The 20,008-nt window shown below is 39.0% G+C and overlaps 1 protein-coding gene across 1 annotated transcript in view; it reads right to left on the bottom strand.

Annotated features, from left to right (window-relative positions):
• ehbp1l1a (EH domain binding protein 1-like 1a) overlaps positions 1 to 20,008 on the bottom strand; it is a 99,078-nt gene that overhangs the window by 65,208 nt on the left and 13,862 nt on the right. Inside the window, exons 5-7 of the mRNA XM_072375857.1 lie at positions 5,393 to 5,571; positions 5,091 to 5,236; positions 2,354 to 2,524 (exon numbers count right to left, since the gene is read on the bottom strand). Coding sequence (XP_072231958.1) covers positions 2,354 to 2,524; positions 5,091 to 5,236; positions 5,393 to 5,571 — 496 coding nt within the window. The remainder of the gene's footprint in view (positions 1 to 2,353; positions 2,525 to 5,090; positions 5,237 to 5,392; positions 5,572 to 20,008) is intronic.

The following is a 20,008-nucleotide window of genomic DNA, read 5'->3' on the forward strand; positions in this document are numbered from 1 at the left end:
ATTCCATCCATCTATCCATTTTTTTTTTTTAATAATTTTTTTTTTCTGGTGTCAGAAAGCAGAGAGAGGGGGAATGACACGCAGTAAAAGGCCGTCCGATGTGGGATTCGAACTGGGGCCGACTGCAGCGACGACTGTAGCCTCTATACTGACCATCCCATTCGTCTGTTGTTTTTTTTTTTTAAATGTCCCATCCACATCCAATTTATGTATAGGTATTTAAGCCAACCAAAGCGGTCTCATCAGCTTCTTGGTTCATGTTTAAATATTTGTCACTGTGGTTTGCTGTTGTATGAAGAGTATTTTTTGTGGTTCAAATATGGTGGGGATAACCCACACAGCAGTGGGGCTCAAATCATTGCCATAATTTCAGTGTGAATATATATTCAATAAAACAACACTCCCCCACAGATAGAAATACACAGACAAAGACAGAGAGAGAGAAATGGTATAGTTAATAGTTAAGTTGTCCTAAATCCATATATCATCTACCACACAACAGCCAAGAGTCAAAACACAGCCCCGACCAATTAAGTATGCTAATTAGGCAACAAGACCGCAGCAAGGAAGAGCATGAAACAGGCAACACGCAATAACAAAGTCAGCAAAGTTTCCAAAAACAAAAAGGATTCAGAAGAAGAAAGGATTAACTCGGGTAAGGACATACATCGTACTCAAAGTTGTCGTCCACGTCGTCAAAATCTGATAAATATCCTGCCATGTTGCACAAATCTATCAGTAGCAAACTATGTGTGAAGTTAGCCGACTGTCACAGAGCACGGAGTAAATAAGCTGTGCTGCAGCAGTGTGCGTTGATGACGTCATCGCAGTAGACGAGCGTGTAGAAAGCCCTCTATAAGCCCCCCGATAGCTACCAATAACAACAACACAGCAGCTATGAGATAACAGTGCAATAGTACGTGTTCATTAATTCATTTGTCTTTAAGTATTGGTGAACTAAAGACAGATAATGCCTTATTTAGAGGCTGCACCGTCTAAGCCCCCGTTCACACCGTTATATGGATCTCGGTGAGTAAAAAAACTAATTTCATGCCAGAAATAAGGTCTAGGTTTAAAAATACCCTTTAAGTGTTTTTTAAACAGTTTTTTTTACAGTTTTTTTTATAGTTTTATAGTTTTTTTTTAATCAGTTTTAAGTTTTTATTTGAAGAGGAGTTAACCTTGTTGGAGTTTCTAATATTTGGCTGAATCAACCAACTCCAACTCAAACCCCCCAGTTGAATGCAATTACGGTTTTATTTTTGTTATTTTGACGCAACATTTTTTCTGTCATCTGTGATGGACTGGTGTCCTGTCCAGGGTGCACCCCACCTCTCGCCCAATGACTGCTGGAATAGGCTCCAGCCCCCCAGCAACCCAAACGACGGATAAAGCAGGTATAGAAAATGGATGGATGAATGGACGGATGGATTTTTCTGACATCACCTTATCATTGTATCCTTGTCCACGAGATGCGAGAGAAAGAACTCAACCATCTTACTAGACGCACTGAGGGTCCCTACTGCTGAGCCAACAAACAGATACCTAACCCTCCAAAGTAGTGAGGCCTGAGAGTGGCTGCTTGGGGACATTGTTCTTAAAGACAAATGGTGAAAGAGAAAAGAAAGGCTGCTCGACGAGCGAGTGGACCGTGTCTGAGAAGTCCCACAACTCAAAGTAAGATCCCATCTCTGCCAGGCTTGGAGGTAATGTGTGTGTGGTTGGTGTCCAGACAGATGTCGAGTTAAAATAACAATTAATTTATTAACAGTAATTAACCTCTACCCATACTTAGCCATAGACGGTGACAAGAATTAGGACCCCTGTTTTCCGATATTTCTCTATGCCATTACCAAAGTCATGAATCATCTCCTATTATAATATTTACCATACCTGGTTAATGTTCAATCAATAACCAATATCTAATTAACCAGTAGTTGAATGTTTCTTGATGTAATTTCGGTCCATTCAAACAAGAGCTCATAAAGGAGCATAGTGAGACTGATTTAAGATAATTTGAAGATTTTTTTTTCCTTTTAAGGAAAATGGTGCCCAAGGTAATGTAATTTAATTTAATTTAATTCAATAATGAGGACGCGACAACAGCACCTGGCAGGAAATGTCTTCATTATTCCATCCATGCTGATTTAAAAAAAAAAAAGAAAATTAAATGACTAAATTCCCTGGTAATATTTTAATTGATTCATAGGGGGAGCTTATGTCTCTTTACAACTGATTGTCAGTATTAGCTGAAAATTAAATGCAAAATGCCAGCCGCTTATGTGGTGCATTTTCCATCACCAAGAATTACAATGGCAGTGAGAAACCAATCCCAATTTTGAACTGAACAAACCTGTTTGTAAGGTACCAGAGAAAACAGGGGGATGGAGAGATGGTTCAGAGGTTGACAAAGAGAGAGAAGAGATGGAAAGGGCTTTGGGAGGGATGAGAGTAGAAAAAGCCTGGGCTTCCGAGTCCTCAGCTGGAAAGCTGTTACTGGGGAAGCTATGAGCCCTTTGTGTAGCTGAAACAGGCTCAAGAAAATCGCAGAGTATGTCCAGAGTGTGGGAAAAAAGAAAAGAAGAAAGGGAGATAAATAAGAAAGAGGAAAAAATACAGAAATATGCAACAGTAAACCAAACTAGAAAAAAGCTGTTCATGCGAAACAGCAGTGTGAATGCTCATGAGCTGAATGGGATTAGTTGACCATGCTCAAAAGGCTGAATCTAGTGAAAATTTAGCAGAAATCAAGGAATAGTTAAAATGGCTTCAGTGTAATATGCAACAGGGGAGTAGTGATGTCATCACAGTGACAGGAATGTTTGTAAGCAGCTGCGGCTTAACGAGCTCTCTCCCTGTATAACCTGCAGAAATGTCTTTTTTGGATACTATGACCTCCTGTGAGAAAACTGGAAGAGCGAGGAAAATCGTAAGACCGTAAGAACCAGAAGGCTTGGAGGAACGTGGCAATGTAGTTTTTCATTTCCATGGAGTGAAAAATATTTAAACCGCAGCGAGTTGAACACAATAGAACCTGTCTCTGGTGTCAGACCAAATTTTCATTGGAGTTAGTGAGAGAAATTGAAAGGTTTGTGTCGCTGAAATTAAATATGCTGAAATTCTGTAAATGTGAGCTATTTAGTAGTTACATCAGCTGAAAGAGGACAAGTGTTCCTACATTTTAAGGTATGGTTTGTTTGTCTGAGTTAAACTATATGAAAGTACCTCCTCACAGGAGGTCATAGTATCCAGAAAAGCCATTTCTGCAGGTTATACAGGGAGGGAGCACGTTAAGGCGAGACACATACAGGTGAATAGGGTAACATTTTAAAACAATAGATATCACCATGAAACTTCCTCAGTTGATTACTTACACAAGTATGGAAAAAAATTTATTACAAGTTTTGGAAATTTGTATGTTTGATTATGCAAATTAGGAATTATCTCATTAAATATGCGCATATTTGCATATATTTCCAGTAGATAGATCTAAACATATGATAAAGCTAGGTGCAAAATTCTTTTTTCATTTTGTTTACACACCAGATGAAAAGAAAATTACTGAAGGATTTTAGGATATCTCCTTTCATTACCTAGAAAATCAAAATATACTCTTAAAAAAATTGATTTTCGCCATATTTTTTCATTATAATGTCACATAAATCAGGCCAGGAATATTTATTAAGAATTCCTTCTGTAAATATCTTCAGAATACTGCTAAGTGTATAACTGGAAAGTTTGGTGCTACATAGGCTTAGATATTGATTCTGGAAAAATACAAAAAACTGATTTTGAGAAAACGGCAAAGATTTAAATAGGGGAATTTATAACATTTGTATTGGAAACAATTTATCAAAAACAGAATAAATGCTCAGGCCATTAGTAATAATGATATAGAACAATAGAACAATATTAATATAGAATACAAGCTCATATAAATTGATTATTTAATAACACAGCAGGCATGTAAGGCCTACAACTGCTGTAACTCAAATAACTAACATTGGCGTATCATGCAAGAAGTTGCCAACAAAAGTTGATAAACAGTATAAACACAGTAGATGTCACATCTTTCTAATTCTCCATTCCAGCACCATATGTAGTTCCCTCTGACATCTCTTGCTGGTGCCTTTTCACTTTCTTGGCTGTGCTCACAAGTTTCCTTTTTCTTTTTGCACTTTTGGAATGAATGGTGTTTGCTTTGGCCACCCTGAGCAGGTCTGCCTGCTTGATGGTATTCACTGTAATAATGGTTGTATTTGCTTTTTTTAGTAATCACATTAGCTTTAATTTATCAGTCAAGTTGATCTTACTTTTCCAAAATCTGTACAGATTTTATTTCTGATTCTTTTCAACAAGAATCTGGTCAAATGTAACAGTGCTTACAAATGTTGCGCTGTAAAATTAAGCCACAAATAGATTGATTGTTAATAGCTGAGCATTAATTTAGAGCCCCTGGATTTTTTATTTTTTTTATTTTATTTATTCTATTAAAGTGTGTGTCTGTCTACATTTTTTTAAACTAACCAGAGGACAATAAAGTCACATTAGGTTTTTATGTAACTCAGAAACCAGCCAATGGACAGTCAGAGTCACAGAAGGATCTGCCCTGTAAAGTTTTCCAGCCAGCTGATAATGGCAAAGCGGTGTCTAGCTGAAGAAGTTTTTGACCAAACAATATAGCAACAAGGATGATAGAGAATTCAGAGAACCAGAGTTTTACAGTATTGCAGCAATGATGCACTTCCTGCATAAAATTTCTAATATAAACTGATGTTATTACAAAATAATATTTGTGGAATAATTGTAATTTTTTATCTGGGTTGGATTGAATATTTTGTGATAAAAAAATTCAAAAAGTAAAAAATCTTGGTTATCCTTATTTTCTGAGGTATTTCAATAAAAATCTGTAACATTTATTTGTCTTATTTATTTATTTATTTTTGGTCATATAACTTCATAGATTCACTTGATATAACTGTAGTTTATATAACGCTCAGGCTACCAAACAGAAATATTGTACAGATCTTCAATCTACGTTAAACCACCGTTTAAACCACAACAATTCTCAAATGTGTGCCCATTGTTACCAGTAAAATTAGTAGCTTGTCCAGTTCCAAAGCTGGCCCTTCTCTCCTCGCCAACTTCATCTTCACTGTCATTAAAATCATCCAGATTACCGACGTCGCTCTGTTTTATGCTCATTAAACTGGCCAAACTTTGCATGTCCTCATCCCTGTGAGAAAAGATACAGAATCCTCAGAGATCACTGCTTGTTCAAGAATATCAATTTTATCAAAATTCCACACTGGACCACCATCAGTGCCATGCTTTAGGTCTATAATGCAACTTTACGGTTTAGAGGAATTATGACACTGCAGAGTAAACTTACGTGGCTTTGCCTTCCTTAAGAAAGACACAAGACAGGTTCAGTTTCAGTGTGGCTTCAACCACTTTCACAGACAGGGGTTTGAGCTTCAGTGTTACTTCACACTGGGCTGGCGTGGCACTGGCATACTTTTTCATATTGACTTCAGCTGATGCTAACACTTTCCTATGGCCTTTTGTCTCCTGTATAAAAAAAGAAAAGAAAAAAGAAATAAGACTTGCACACACAATTTCCAACTTTCTTTGAGAAGCTCTGATGAGCTAACACACAATTGCCACTCTAATATTAAATAAAGTTTATATGTGAAAACAATGACAACATAACCACAAAAAAAAAGATGTAGGCTTACAAGTAAGAAACATGGATAATAGTGCTTAAAACTACAACACCTACAACACCATCTAGGTAGTGTAGAAAAAAAGGACAACACACATACCATTACAAGGGCCTTAGTTAAACAGCAAGAAGTAGTGGCAGAAGTTACTTTGGGAAAAATATGTGGGATGATTGTGTCAACGTCCACGTGTCAAACTCAAAACCAAATGTGGCCCGCCACATCATTTTATGTGGCCTGCGAGAGCTTACAGGTCTGATTATCTTAAAATAAATAAAAAATTGACCAAAAGCGTGCATTGACCATAAACTACATTTCCCACAATGCAAGCCAATTATTTTACCCGTAAAGTGACGGCATCCCGCCACTAGCTTGCAGTATTTCCACAACAGAGCGATTTTCCCAACAAGTGGAATTGAGAAACAATTATCCCAAAATGTTCAGCAAGAGATAAACTGATGCAGATGGAAGACGGTTTCAAGAAAGATGGGGAAGGCGAATAAATGTTTGTGCCTCAAGGAGAAGAACCGGTATGTCTTTTGTGCTATAAGGCGGTGTCGGTTGTCAAAGAGTATAATCTACGTTGGCATTCACAGAGCTAGGTATGCCAAATTTAGCCTTCAAGACAAACAAAAACGTGTCCAAGAATTAAAAGGCAAACTGCGATCGCAGCAGAATGTGTTCTTGAAAGCCACAACCAAAATCAAAGCGGCAGTGAAAGCAAGCTTTGTTGTGGCTGAAGAAATCGCACGCGCTTCAAAGTCTTTTTCAAAAGGCACGTTTTTGAAGCAGTGCATGTTGAAGGTCTGTGAGCAGGTGTGTCCCGACTTTTTGTCTCAGACTTTTAAAAATGTCAGTTTAACACCATTGCGGACCGAGTGAAGAAACTGGCAGGAGACCTAGCAACACAGCTGGCCGAAGAGACACGCAGCTACATAGCTTTTTCATTAGCTCTTGATGAAAGTACAAACATGGATACAGCGCAGCTATCCATTTTTATTAGAGGCGTGAAGACAGACCTCTCTGTCACTGAGGAGCTGTTGCATTTAGCTGCCATGCATGGGACCACAACGGGGTGGGACATTTTTGATAATGTAGAGAAGTCCATAAGTAAAAATGCCTTACCCTGGGAAAAATTGGTTGGATTAACAACAGACGATGCACCAGTAATGTGTGGAGAAAAAGCGGGCTTCGTTGGACTAATGAAGGAGAAAAAGCAAAAAAGTAACTGTCACATGCCTCTGATCACGTATCATTGCATTATCCATCAAGAAGCTGTGTGAAGAAGGTGCTGGGGATGGATATCGTGACCACGGTCATGAAAACAGTGAACTTCATTAGGGTGCATGGTCTCAATCACTGTCAATTCCAGCTGTTCCTGCAGGAGATGGGCTTGGAGTACAGAGACATGCCGTACCATACAGAAGTAAGGTGGCTTAGTCGGAGCAAAGTCCTCGATATGACCTATGGATGTGCCAAGTGAAACAGGACAATCTTGCCCACTTTCCTGTTTGTCAGATCATCTCAGCCTCATTTCTCTTTAGGTTTTCATGTGCTCAGTTGGCTACCAAACTGAGCCGGTTAATGAATGACTTTGATCGGGGCTTCTCTGACTTTAGAGCACAGCACTCAGGCTTTGCCATCTTCACCAATCCCTCCCCCAACAATGTCTGCTCTGCACCCCGACACCTTCAGATGGAGTTAATAGAGTTTCAAAGCGATAGTAGCCAGTGAGCAAAGTTCCAGGTTGCTGCAATCCAGGACTTTTACCGTTTACTGCCCCCTGGTTTGATGCCACAGCTTCAAATTCATACTGCCCATGTTCTGTCTATGTTTGGGGGCATCTATCTGTGCGAACAGGTGTTTTCAATAATGAATCTAAACTAAAACTACAACTAGCACAGGTCACACATCACTGATGACAACTTACACAGTGTTCTACGAATTGCCTCATAGCAAAACCTAAAACCAAACACTGACAGACTGGCCACGGAAAAACAGTATCAGACATCTGACTAGAAAACACATAGATTTTATTGCATAGCATTTTTAAAAACCTAATTAAAATATAATAAAATGCATTTCATGTGAAATTCACATTGTTACAGCAGCAAGAAAGATCCTTAGTCCAGGAGAAAGATAAAGATAAAGAAAAACAATAGAAACACACAACAGCAGATAGTAGCAGTTGTACATGGGCTAGTGAATTGCACAGTGGAATAGTGGTTATTGCACATTTAATCGTATTCCACAGTGTTTGAGTGATTGTTAAACAGTCTGACAGCAGCAGGAAGGAAGAACCTACGATATCTCTCCGTCATACACTTAGGGTGAAGGAGTCTGTTGCTGAGTCTGTCACTGATGGTGCCTTGCATGGGGTGGCATCATTGATGATAGTTTTGTTATCATCCTCCTCTGTCCCACTACCTGCACTGAGTCAAGGGGGCAACCCAAGACAGAGCTGGCCTTCTTGATCAGTTTATCAAATAGTTGAATGGTGTGCAATTTAATGATTGTGCTTGCATTTTGGTTTGTGTTTGTTAAAGTTGACCAATATAGTTGTTAACTGAGACAACCCCTTTTTTATTATTTTGAGTTTGTTACACATATACTACTTTATATGTGTATCAATGTATTTAGTGTTTTACAGGTTGATGTGTTTATGCAGACAAACGTTTACTGTAATTAACCATCTCTCATTAGTTGGATGCATGCAAGGCTGTGTGGAGCTGATTGTTTTTGTAAAATGCTACATCTGTCACACTAGCTGCATTCGAACAGAGACGTTCTAAGAACGCAGTTCTAAGAACTGTCCACCCCGAATTTGCTTCCCCAGGGGAACTTCATTTTGCTTTCGCACATGAGTCAGGGACCTTGACAGGGACTGATGTGACGCAACCGTCTGCAATGGACGTGTTACTTTAGCGCCACACTCGACAAAAAAACCAAAACCCGCGAAAAGTAAGGAGAGAAGAAAACAACACCACCAAGAAGCTAATATGGAAAGTGAGGAGGCCACCATGTTCATGGTCGGCATGACCATAATATTAATCATGGACGATTATATCCAGGCTGGAAGAGCACACAGCGAGAGTCAGAAGATGAAGAATCGAGCGGCAGGCAATACTTCTTCCTTTCATGAAGGAAAGAAGGAGAGCAGAGCGCCGCAGACAACAGGAGACGACGTCTAAGTTTAACTTATTATAAAGATGCGCCAGTTGTGTCCGTGTCGTATGAGTAAACATTTCGGACAAGGAGCGTAGCTACCAAACACCTACGTCATATGTGTTCCTATGGAACCCAGAAAAGACCCTGCCTCAGAGAAGGAGCTAAAATAGTTATAGGAACTGAGGGCCGGTCCCTAGTTCCTGTATGTCCGAATGCGCAAAAAAACGGAAACGGCCCTATTACTGAAAAGGTTATAGGAACTGCAAAAGGGTCCTCCAGTGGGAATGCGCTTACTGTTCTTAGCAGCTCATAATTGTTGGTTGTACTGTTATTCTGTCCCTCTCACTCGCAACTGTGACAAATAAAGATTTGAACAAAGTTAATGTCATCACTTGTGTTTGAGATTTTTCTTTATTTACTTGGATAGTTTGATTGTTAAGTGATGGAGTAATGTGGGTTTCTTAACCTGGCAAATTAAAAGGATTTATGTTAAAATAACAGAGCAACAAGCAAACATATTTTTATCTATGCAAATATATGTAATATTTGAAACTTGAATAAGTAATAAATTCAGAGTTATTTAACATTAAGGAGTAGTTACATTTATTTTACATGACATTTGGTTACATTTATACTGTCTCACAGTTACATCTGGCCCTTTGAGGGCAACCATTATGCTGATGTGGCCCTTGGTAAAAATGAGTTTGACACCCCTGCTTCAGAGTGTTGCAGAGAATAGACCATGTGGTTAAATGTAGCTGTGGCATCTCTCGAAGAACAGGAGAAACGTCCATCTGCTACATAAAGCACTGGGCGAAGAAAGATTCATCGGTTTGCTTTCTTCATAGAATGCTTAAGTGGATTATCTTGCTCTCTGTCTATTTATCTCTCTCTTATTGAGTAAGCACATAGAATTTATGGTCTGTAAGATCAGAACAGTAATAGGCCAAAGACTTTGATTTTCGGTGTTCTACAGTACAAAGACTGACCATATACACTGCAAGTAACCAGAGATGCTACTAATAATAACACAAACATTCAAGATAATGGAAAGACCCTGTTCTTGTTCTGTACTGTTCTTCACAGAGTACAGTCAACACATGGCACAGAGAAGGAATTAACTAAGAGCCACGGACATGTTCCTAATTTCTCCTGACACCCTGTGAGTGATTTATCAGGGGAAAAAAAGAAACGATGAAGAAAATGCAGCAGCAGTAGGAGAGCTCAGTGGTGATGCCAACAGCTCAATCTCAACCAGTTTCACAACAGTTAAAGACACTGAAAAGGACATAGTACAAATGGATAGAACCCGTGGCCTTCGTGAGAGAAGTGTGATGCTGTAGTGTCGCGAGATTCTGTGAGACTATCGGCAGATTCAAACATCGAATCGAGCAAACAATGTAGTAAGATTATAATTACACCAATAACTAATAATAACTATTGTTTGAATAAATATATTAACGAGTAAAACAAAAACAAAACACTGGAGTACAGTGAAGAAAGTCTGGAAAGCCTTACGGATTACATCAAGTGTTTTGACAGGATCGTCATGGGGAAAACAAACCAAACCCTATCTGCCAGCGAAACAGCTTCTACATCCAAAAGAAGTCGCAATGAAGAGTCACCCGGTGTGAAGTCTCCAGCTGGTAATGATTCGACTGACATTTTAACATTGATTGAAAATAAATTATCCAGTTTCAACGCCCGTATGTCTCTGTTAGAGATTCTACAAAGAGAGTTTCAGGCATTATGGGAGTAGTTGGAGTTCAGCCAGCAACAGGTGCAGACGCTGGCTGCAGAAAACGCAGCCCTCAGAGGATCGGTGAAATCACTCACCGAAGGAAAGAGCCGGATCTCTGACAAAAACAAGAGAATGAAAGAATCAATTATTGATCTCCAGGCTCGCAGTATGAGGGACAACCTGGTGTTTTCTGGAATCCCGGAGCAGGCAGACAAGGATCCTGAACTCGCAGTGAAAAACTTTCTTCAAACACATTTGAAACATCCGGGAGATGCAGTGAAGAACATCACTTTTCACAGAGTGCACCGCCTGGGAGGGAAGAGACCTGATGCCCGCCGACCGAGACTGTGGCCAAGTTTGAACACAACCAACAGAAAGTTCAGGTGACGGGCCACGGCAGGGAGCTGAGAGGAAAGGACTTCAGTGTCAATGACCAGTTTCCCAAAGAAATCCTGGAAAGACGCAGGGTCCTTTTCCCCATCCGGAGAAAGTTCATGGAAGGAGGCTCCCGAGCTGTCATCGAGGTGGATAAGTTATTCATCAACGGGCAGCTGTACCGCGACCAGGACACCACACCTTGGCTCTTCTAAACCCCAGGTGATCTGAATTCGTTAACTTATATAAATCATATCACTGTAGATGGTATATAAGTAACTCTGAAATAGTCTACCCAATTCACAGTTATCTGTCAAGGCAAAATAGATAGCTCACTGCCAGTCTCACTAGCATAGAATGTTATTCAGGTCACATTTGTTTATTTGGGTTTGTTTTGGGCTTTTTTCTATCTCACATTTCCACTCTTTTGCACAGTTTTTCTATTCTGTCTTTCTTCCCTAACCCGCTGCGTTTCCACTTTAATACGTAATGCACATAGAGATTTGAGCAGCACACGCAATCAAATACCACACTTACACAACATTGACAGCACGTGTACACATTGTAGCAAGCGATGCCCACACACGAACAGAAACACAATGTTCATGCAAGCATATATGCACACACACGCACGGGATGCTTTTAGCAAGCATCCAGCACTCACTGCGTTAGTCTGAGCATGTCCACGCTAAGGTTTATTTCATGGAATGTGCATGGAGCTGGGTCCAGGGAGAAGACATTAAAAATCTCCAATAAATTGAAGGACCTACAGGCAGACATTGTTTTACTACAAGAGATTAATTTATCATAGACTGTAGCTGATGTTCTCACCACAGCATAGTTTCCTCATGTGTACGCAACCTGTTACAACTCCAGACAAAGAGGCGTAGTCATTCTGATAAGTAGAAGAGTAAATTTAACCGTAAACAACACAGTTATAGAACCAGAAGGTAGATTTCTAATAGTTAATTTATCTATCCAAAATATGAATTTATGCATTGCAAATATATATGGTCCAAATGTGGATGACCCCTCATTTTTTCACTCCTTTTTCACTTCACTCTCTGATCACTCAGATAACACACTCATCATAGGAGGGGACTTTAACATGGTACCTGACTCAGGAGTAGACAGAATTAGTACTTCAGGAAGTCAGCTTTTCAGTTAAGATGCAAACAAGTCCATTTATTTTACATCCTATACTTTAAATCATTCAATTAACACACATCTGCACAGAGCATAACATGATGCTGAACAGCGTTCAGCGTACAACCAGACCATGACACATAACAATTAACATAAATCTGCTCTTACAGTATATGAATGATTTTGGTCTTTGTGATGCTTGGCGCTCCCACCACCCCATTCTTAGAGAATACACCTTCTTCTCACCAGTACACCACTCATATTCAAGAATAGATTATTTCTTGGTTAGCAGTTCCTTGATGAGTGATATTTTCATCGAATCTTTAGCAGCTTCTATCAGACAAGATAGAAATATTTAAAGCATCCAACTCCAAAATATTAAGCATAAAATAAGTCTTTATGCTGATGATATATTACTTTTCCTTAAGAACTCACAGACGTCTCTCACTCACACGATCTCACTCATAAAATAACTTCTCAGTACTTTCTGACTACTCTATCAACTGGTCTAAGACCACAGTTCTGCCCATTAACTGTAGGTTCCACAATATATCACTTTAAAGTCAAGAAATATTAGATATTTAGGCATAAACATTTCCGCCAGGCACTCAGAGCTAATAAAGCTAAATTATGTGCAATTATTAAAGACAGTGAAGGACGATCTCACTCGTTGGAAGTCCTTACCCATATTGCTAATGGGGAGAGTTGCAATCATTAAAATGATGATACTACCAAAAGTTAACTACTTGTTCTCAATGATCCCCATGAAACGATCCGCTACTTGGTTTAAGTCACTCGATCAATCAATCATCTTTATTCATAGAGCACTTATCACAGATAGAAATCACAAAGTGCATTACAGTAAAAAGCGGAGCAGGATAAAAGAGGAAGTATAAAACAAACAGGGATTAAGAACATAAAAAAGAAATAAAAGAACCAAATAAAACAGGGTTTAAAAATGGCGAAGTCAAGGAATATTCAGTTAACTAAAAGCTTGTCCAAATAAAAGGGTCTTCGGTAGGCTTTTAAAAGAGTCAGCATCAGGCGCATAGAGAGAGGGGCGATGGACTGAAAAGCATGATCTCCTCTTGTCTTAAAACGGGTTCTTGGGACAGATAATAGGTTTTATTCAGAAGATCAGAAGAGTGAGCGAGCTGGGGCATAAATAGTTAAAAGATCACAGATATATTATGGGGCTTGGCCATAAAAAGCTCTAAAAGTCAGCACAACAATTTTAAGATCAATTTGTTGCTTTATTGGCAGCCAATGTAAAGAAGATAAAATAGGGGTGATGTGATTCCATCTATGAGCACCAACATTAGATCTCTCCCTTTGAAGTCTCTGTTAGTGAATGATTTGATTTGTGATCATCATATTGATATATTTTGTTTTACAGAAACCTGGCTGCAGCAGGAGGATCATGTTAGCATTAATGAATCAACTCCCTCTGACTATTTAAATGTTCATGTTCCTAGAACCACAGGCAGAGGAGGAGGAGTGGCAGCTATCTTCAGATCAGGGTTACTAATCAGTCCTAGACCCAAGATTAGTTTTAGCTCTTTTGAATCTCTGATTCTCAGTTTTTCCCACCCAAAGTGGAAATCACAAAAACCTCTTGTGTTTGTTGTTGTGTATCGTCCACCTGGCCCTTATTCTGAGTTTCTCTCTGAATTCTCAGAGTTTTTATCCCAGTTAGTGCTGAGTACAGATAAAGTCATTGTAGTGGGTGACTTTAATATTCATGTAGATGTTGAAAATGACAGCCTAAATATTAACTTTAATTCTATATTAGACTCTATTGGATTTTCTCAAAGTGTTCACAGACCTACTCACTGCCTTAATCATACCCTTGACCTTGTGCTGACTTATGGCATTGAGAGTGAACAGTTAACAGTGTTCCCTCATAACCCTGTCTTGTCTGACCATTTTTTAATAACTTTTGAATTTACATTACTTGACTACACGGTTTCTGAGAAGAATTCTACATATAGAAGGTGTCTGTCAGAGAATGCTGTAACCAGATTTAAAGAGTTGATTTCATCATCCTTTTCTTCACTGCCATGTGCAGATATGACAGAGGACGGCTACCTAAATTTTACTCCTGTAGAACTTGACTCTCTTGTTGACAGCACTATAGCTTCAATGCGTACAACACTGGACAATGTTGCCCCTCTGAAAAGGAAGGTAATCAGTCAGAAGAGGTTGGCTCCTTGGTATAATTCACAGCTGCGTGCGTTAAAGCAGACGACAAGAAAGCTAGAAAGACAGTGGCGTTCCTCTAATTTAGAAGAGTCTCAATTAGTCTGGAAAGATAGTTTAATAACGTATAAGAAAGCACTTCGTAAAGCTAGAACTGCTTATTACTCATTATTGATAGAAGAGAATAAGAATAATCCCAGGTTTCTTTTCAGCACTGTTGCCAGGCTGACAAAGAGTCCGAGCTCTGTTGAGCCATGTATTCCTTTAACTCTCAGCAGTGATGATTTCATGAGATTCTTCATCAATAAAATTGTTTCTATCAGAGAGAAGATTAATGGAATCCTTCCCATTATTATCACTGATGTATCATCAAGTAGAGCAGCTTTAGAAGTATCTTTCGAACCTGAATTGTATTTAGACAGCTTCTGTCCAGTTGATCTTTCTGAGCTAACAACAGCAATAGTCTCTTCTAAACCATCAACTTGTATGTTAGACCCAATCCCAACCAGACTGTTCAAGGAGGTTTTCCCCTTAATTGGCACTTCCATTTTGGATTTGATCAATCGGTCTTTGTTGACAGGATATGTACCTCAGACTTTTAAGGTTGCTGTAATTAAACCTTTACTTAAAAAACCTACTCTTGATTCAGAAGTGTTGGCTAATTATCGACCTATATCCAATCTCCCTTTTTTGTCCAAAGTTCTTGAAAAAATAGTTGCAGTTCAACTTTGTGATCATTTACATAGAAATAATCTGTTTGAAGAGTTTCAGTCAGGATTCAGAGTGCATCATAGCACAGAAACGGCACTGGTGAAAGTTACCAATGATCTCCTGTTAGCTTCTGATAGCGGACTTGTTTCTGTGCTTGTCCTGTTGGATCTCAGTGCTGCATTTGATACGATCGATCACAGCATTCTGTTACAGAGACTTGAACATGTTATTGGGATTAAAGGAACTGCATTAGGCTGGTTTAAGTCATATTTATCTGATAGATTCCAGTTTGTTCTTGTAAATGAAGAATCTTCCTCACACGTTGGAGTAAGTCATGGAGTTCCTCAGGGTTCTGTGCTTGGACCGATTCTTTTTACTTTATACATGCTTCCATTAGGTAACATTATCAGACAGCATGGCATAAATTTCCATTGTTATGCTGATGATACTCAGCTGTACTTATCTATGAAACCAGATGAAACCTACAGGTTGGTCAGACTACAAGCCTGTCTTAAAGACATAAAGACCTGGATGACTCAGAACTGTCTGCTTTTAAATTCAGACAAAACTGAAGTTGTTCTCTTTGGACCTGAGCGCTTCAGGGAGAAATTGTCTAGTTATATAGTTACTCTAGATGGTATTTCCTTGGCTTCTAGTTCTACAGTGAGGAACCTTGGAGTTATTTTTGACCAGAATTTATCATTTGACGCACATATAAAACAGGTTTCTAGGACTGCCTTCTTTCACCTTCGTAATATTGCTAAAATCAGGAACATCCTGTCTCAGGGTGATGCAGAGAAACTAGTCCATGCATTTGTTACTTCAAGATTGGACTACTGTAATTCCTTATTATTGGGCTGTCCCACATATTCTCTGAAAAGCCTCCAGCTGATCCAAAATGCTGCAGCCAGAGTTCTGATGAGAACTAACAGGAGAGATCATGTTTCTCCAGTTTTAGCTTCTCTTCATTGGCTCCCTGTTAAATTCAGAATAGAATTTAAGATTCTTCTTCTCACTTATAAAGTTCTTAATGACCGAGCTCCATCATATCTTAAAGATCTCATTGTAAGGTATTTTCCTAACAGAGCACTTCGCTCCCAAACTGCAGGTTTACTTGTTGTTCCCAGAGTTTCTAAAAGTAGAATGGGAGGTAGAGCCTTCAGTTATCAGGCCCCTCTCTTGTGGAATAAGCTGCCAGTAAATGTCCGGGAAGCAGACACCCTTTCCACTTTTAAGATTAGGCTTAAAACTTTTCTTTTCGATAAAGCTTATAGTTAGGGATGGCTCAGGTAATCCTGAAACATCCCATAGTTAAGCTGCTATAGGCTTAGACTGCTGGGGGACCTCATCTGTCACACCTTTCCTCACTTTGCTCTCTTTTTCCCCCTGATTAATTTCACAATTGATTTTATGTACATGTGACATTATTGTGATTATTAACCTATGTTTCCCTGTTCCAACAGATATCCTTTGAATGGCGTTATGGTGTTTTTCCCCCCTCTTTTCCCTCTTTTCTGTCTTCTCAAACCCCAGCTGGTCAAGGCGGATGGCCACCCTTCCTGAGTCTGGTTCTGCCAGAGGTTTCTTCCTGTTAAAAGGGAGTCGTTCCTTTCCACAGTTGCCACAGGCACGCTCAGGACGGGAGATTGGACTGAAGACACGTTTCGGTGCAATCTGTTGGTTTCCTTAGCTAGGATATAAATTTTTTGAATTGGCTCTATAAGAATGAATTGGATCATGATTACAATGAATTGAATTCCAATTGGCTTGAATTGGACTATATTACTTAAGTGCCTTGAGATGACAATTGTTGTAATCTGGCGCTATATAAATAAAATTGAATTGAATTGAATTGAATTGAACATTCTGGACAATCTGCAGTCTCTTTCAAGAACGATTGTTAAAACAGGTAAAAGGAGAGTTTGAAAAGTCCAGTCTAAAATAAATAAAACCATGTAAAACCATCTCCAAATTGGCACGTGAAATAATTCTTTTAAGTTTAGAAATGTTCCTCAGATGATAAAAGCAATTTTTTGATACAGCCCTTGAGTGTTTATCCAAAGAGAGAGATGAATCAAGCAACACCCCCGGGTTCCTGATGCTCGACTGGACAGAGGAGCCCAGGGCCGCAAGGTGTTCCTTGATCAGTGGAATCTTATTGTCAGGGGCAAAGATCAAGGGATTCCGTTTTGGAAGCATTTAGCTGAAGATAATTGTTAGTTAACCATTTTTCGATGGAATCTAAACAATTTAATAAATCAGCTAGCACCCCAATCTCCGACTCATGAAAGGAACAGTATAGCTGGATATCATCAGCATAAAAGTGGTAAGATACATTTCCAAAGTGGCATATAAGCCTTCCAAAGGGGAACAAATATAATAAAAACAAAATTGGTCCCAGCACTGAGCCCTGAGGAACACCACAAGAAAGCGTTTTAGACTCCGACTGATAGTTATTTGCCAAGACACTAAACGTTCTGCCACTGAAATAAGAACTAAACCGAAAGGAGGTGATTTCACTTGTTGGTTAGCATAGTTATTTCAGACCACGCCCCACTTTTTGTCCTCTCGTGAACAAAATAACATAATGCAACAAATGAAGGAGACTGACGAAAAGCATACTGTTAACCAGAGTCCTGAAGGCTTGACTTTCTGACAACCAACTCAACTGAATGTTTGCTTCTGCATGACAAATCCAAATTCCACATGCAAGCCTCCTTAGCTGTAGCTTCAATGCAATCTGGTAAGTGCCAAGGTCCGGACAGTTTCCCTTCAGATTTTTTTAAACAATTCTCTACCTTACTCTCTGGGCGACTTAGTATGACCCTCACTGACTGCTCTAAACAAGGATCTCAACCTCAGTCATTTTACGAACCTTGTATCACACTTGCAAAAAAAGGGAAAGGATCTGATGTAACATTTATAGACCTATTTCTGTCTTGAAGACAGATACCTAAACATTAGCCAAGATTCTTGCCAGTATGCTAGAAATGGTTCTCCCAACAGTTTTCAAAAGCTCAAACAGGCTTCATTAAAGGTTGACATTCATAATTCAAATGTTCCAAGGCTACTTAACATAGTTTATTCCCGTTCCGTGGACTCTACTGGATGTGTTGTCTTTCTTGATGCAGAAAAAGCCTTTGATCGAGTTGAATTTGAATACATTTTTGCAGTCCTTGACAGATTTGGTTTTGGAGCAAAATTTACTGCGTGGAATAAATTATTGTGCTCTCAGCCGTCTGCTACAATTCGTACTAACTCTCAAATGTCAGTGCCATTTAAACTACACAGAGGCACTTGCCAAGGATGCACTCTGAGCCCCTTGATTTTTGATCCAACCATAGAGCCCCTTGCCATTATGTTAACATCAAATAAGTATTTGGAGAAACAACATGCTTTATGCAGATGATTTCCTACTTTTTATTTCCAAGCCATCAACCTTGCTACCTTTTGTACTGAGTCTGCCTTGTCAATTTGGTCAGCTTTCCGGGTAAAAGTAAGTTTTTCCCCTTGAGTAGTAAAGCTCGTATGTTAGATTTCACTAATTTGCCTTTATAGAGTTGAAAGAATCACATATTTAGGTATTACAGTGACAAAAAAGCATAAAAACTTATTCAAAGACTATCTGATTACGTTGCTAAACCAAGTGAAGCAGTCCCTCACCCAGTGGACACCACTTTCTATGTCTCTGGTAGGATGAATTAACTCAATTAAAATGACTATATTACGCAAATTTTATACCTTTTCAAGTCATTACCCATTTTAATTCCCAACTTATTTTTTGATTCTGTTTTCTCATCTTACATATGGCAAGGTAAACGCCCGAGGCTTGATAAAAATTTTAAAAAAATGGAGGGGGGCCTTGCACTTCCCAATTTTAATTTTTTATTATTTGGCTGCTAACCTAAGATGTCTGGTGTTCTGATATTTTTACCATACCATACCATATTACCATACCATATTTTTACCATACCATAATACAATAATATCTATACCAGCTGTGCTTTGTGCTCCACTTTCATTCTCCTAATTTATCTCCATTTTAAACCCTGTAGTGAAACACTCATTGAAAATATGAGCCCAGTTTAGGAAATACTTTTATCTCCATGACTCCGCCCCCAAGCCCCATTGCATCGAATCACGTCTTTAATCCATCTATCCAGGGTGGCGTGTTTCTGGAGTGGCACAGAAGTGGACTTACTCGCTTTAAGGACCTTTTCATAGGCAATAGACAAGCCTCATTTGAACAACTTAATAATAAATACAGTCTACCACCATCACACTTTTTCAGATATTTACAAGCCATACATTTTATTCAATCCCATTTTCAAGGCTCAGTTCTTTTACCAGAGTCTACACTTTTAGAAAACATCCTACTCCTGAATCTGACCCATAAAAAGGCGGATTTCTCTGCTTTACAATAAAATGTTAAACTTGACACAGATCTCTTCATCCAAACTCAAACCTTTATGGTAGGACTTAGACTTCTCCATTTTAGAAGAAACATATGCTTCTATACTTAAACTTGTCAACACATCATCATTATATGCCCATCACTGTCTAATTCAGTTTAAAGTGGTGTATAGAGCCCACTTCTTAAAATCCAAATTATCTCGTATTTATTCTGAAATCATTCCATATTGTGACAAATGCAAAACTGCTGAGGCCTCACTGATTCTTGGTCAATTCTGGACATTTTTTTTTACACCCTGTCCAATATTCTCAATGTCACCCTAGCATCTAACCCCCTACTCTTTGGCATCAATGGAGATGAAGTGATTTTGCCAGCCTTTAAAAGATGGGCGTTATAGTTTTGTTCCCTGCTGGTGAGACGGGCAATTCTAATCAAGTAGAGGGACGCTGCCCCTCCCACTCACAAATAGTGGTTATATGACCTCATGTCATGTTTAAAACTAGAAAAAAAATAAAGACACTCACTTCAACA

Source organism: Leuresthes tenuis, unplaced genomic scaffold, assembly GCF_036924035.1.
Source record: "Leuresthes tenuis unplaced genomic scaffold, fLeuTen1.0.hap1 SCAF_22, whole genome shotgun sequence".
Classification (NCBI taxonomy): Eukaryota; Metazoa; Chordata; class Actinopteri; order Atheriniformes; family Atherinopsidae; genus Leuresthes; species Leuresthes tenuis.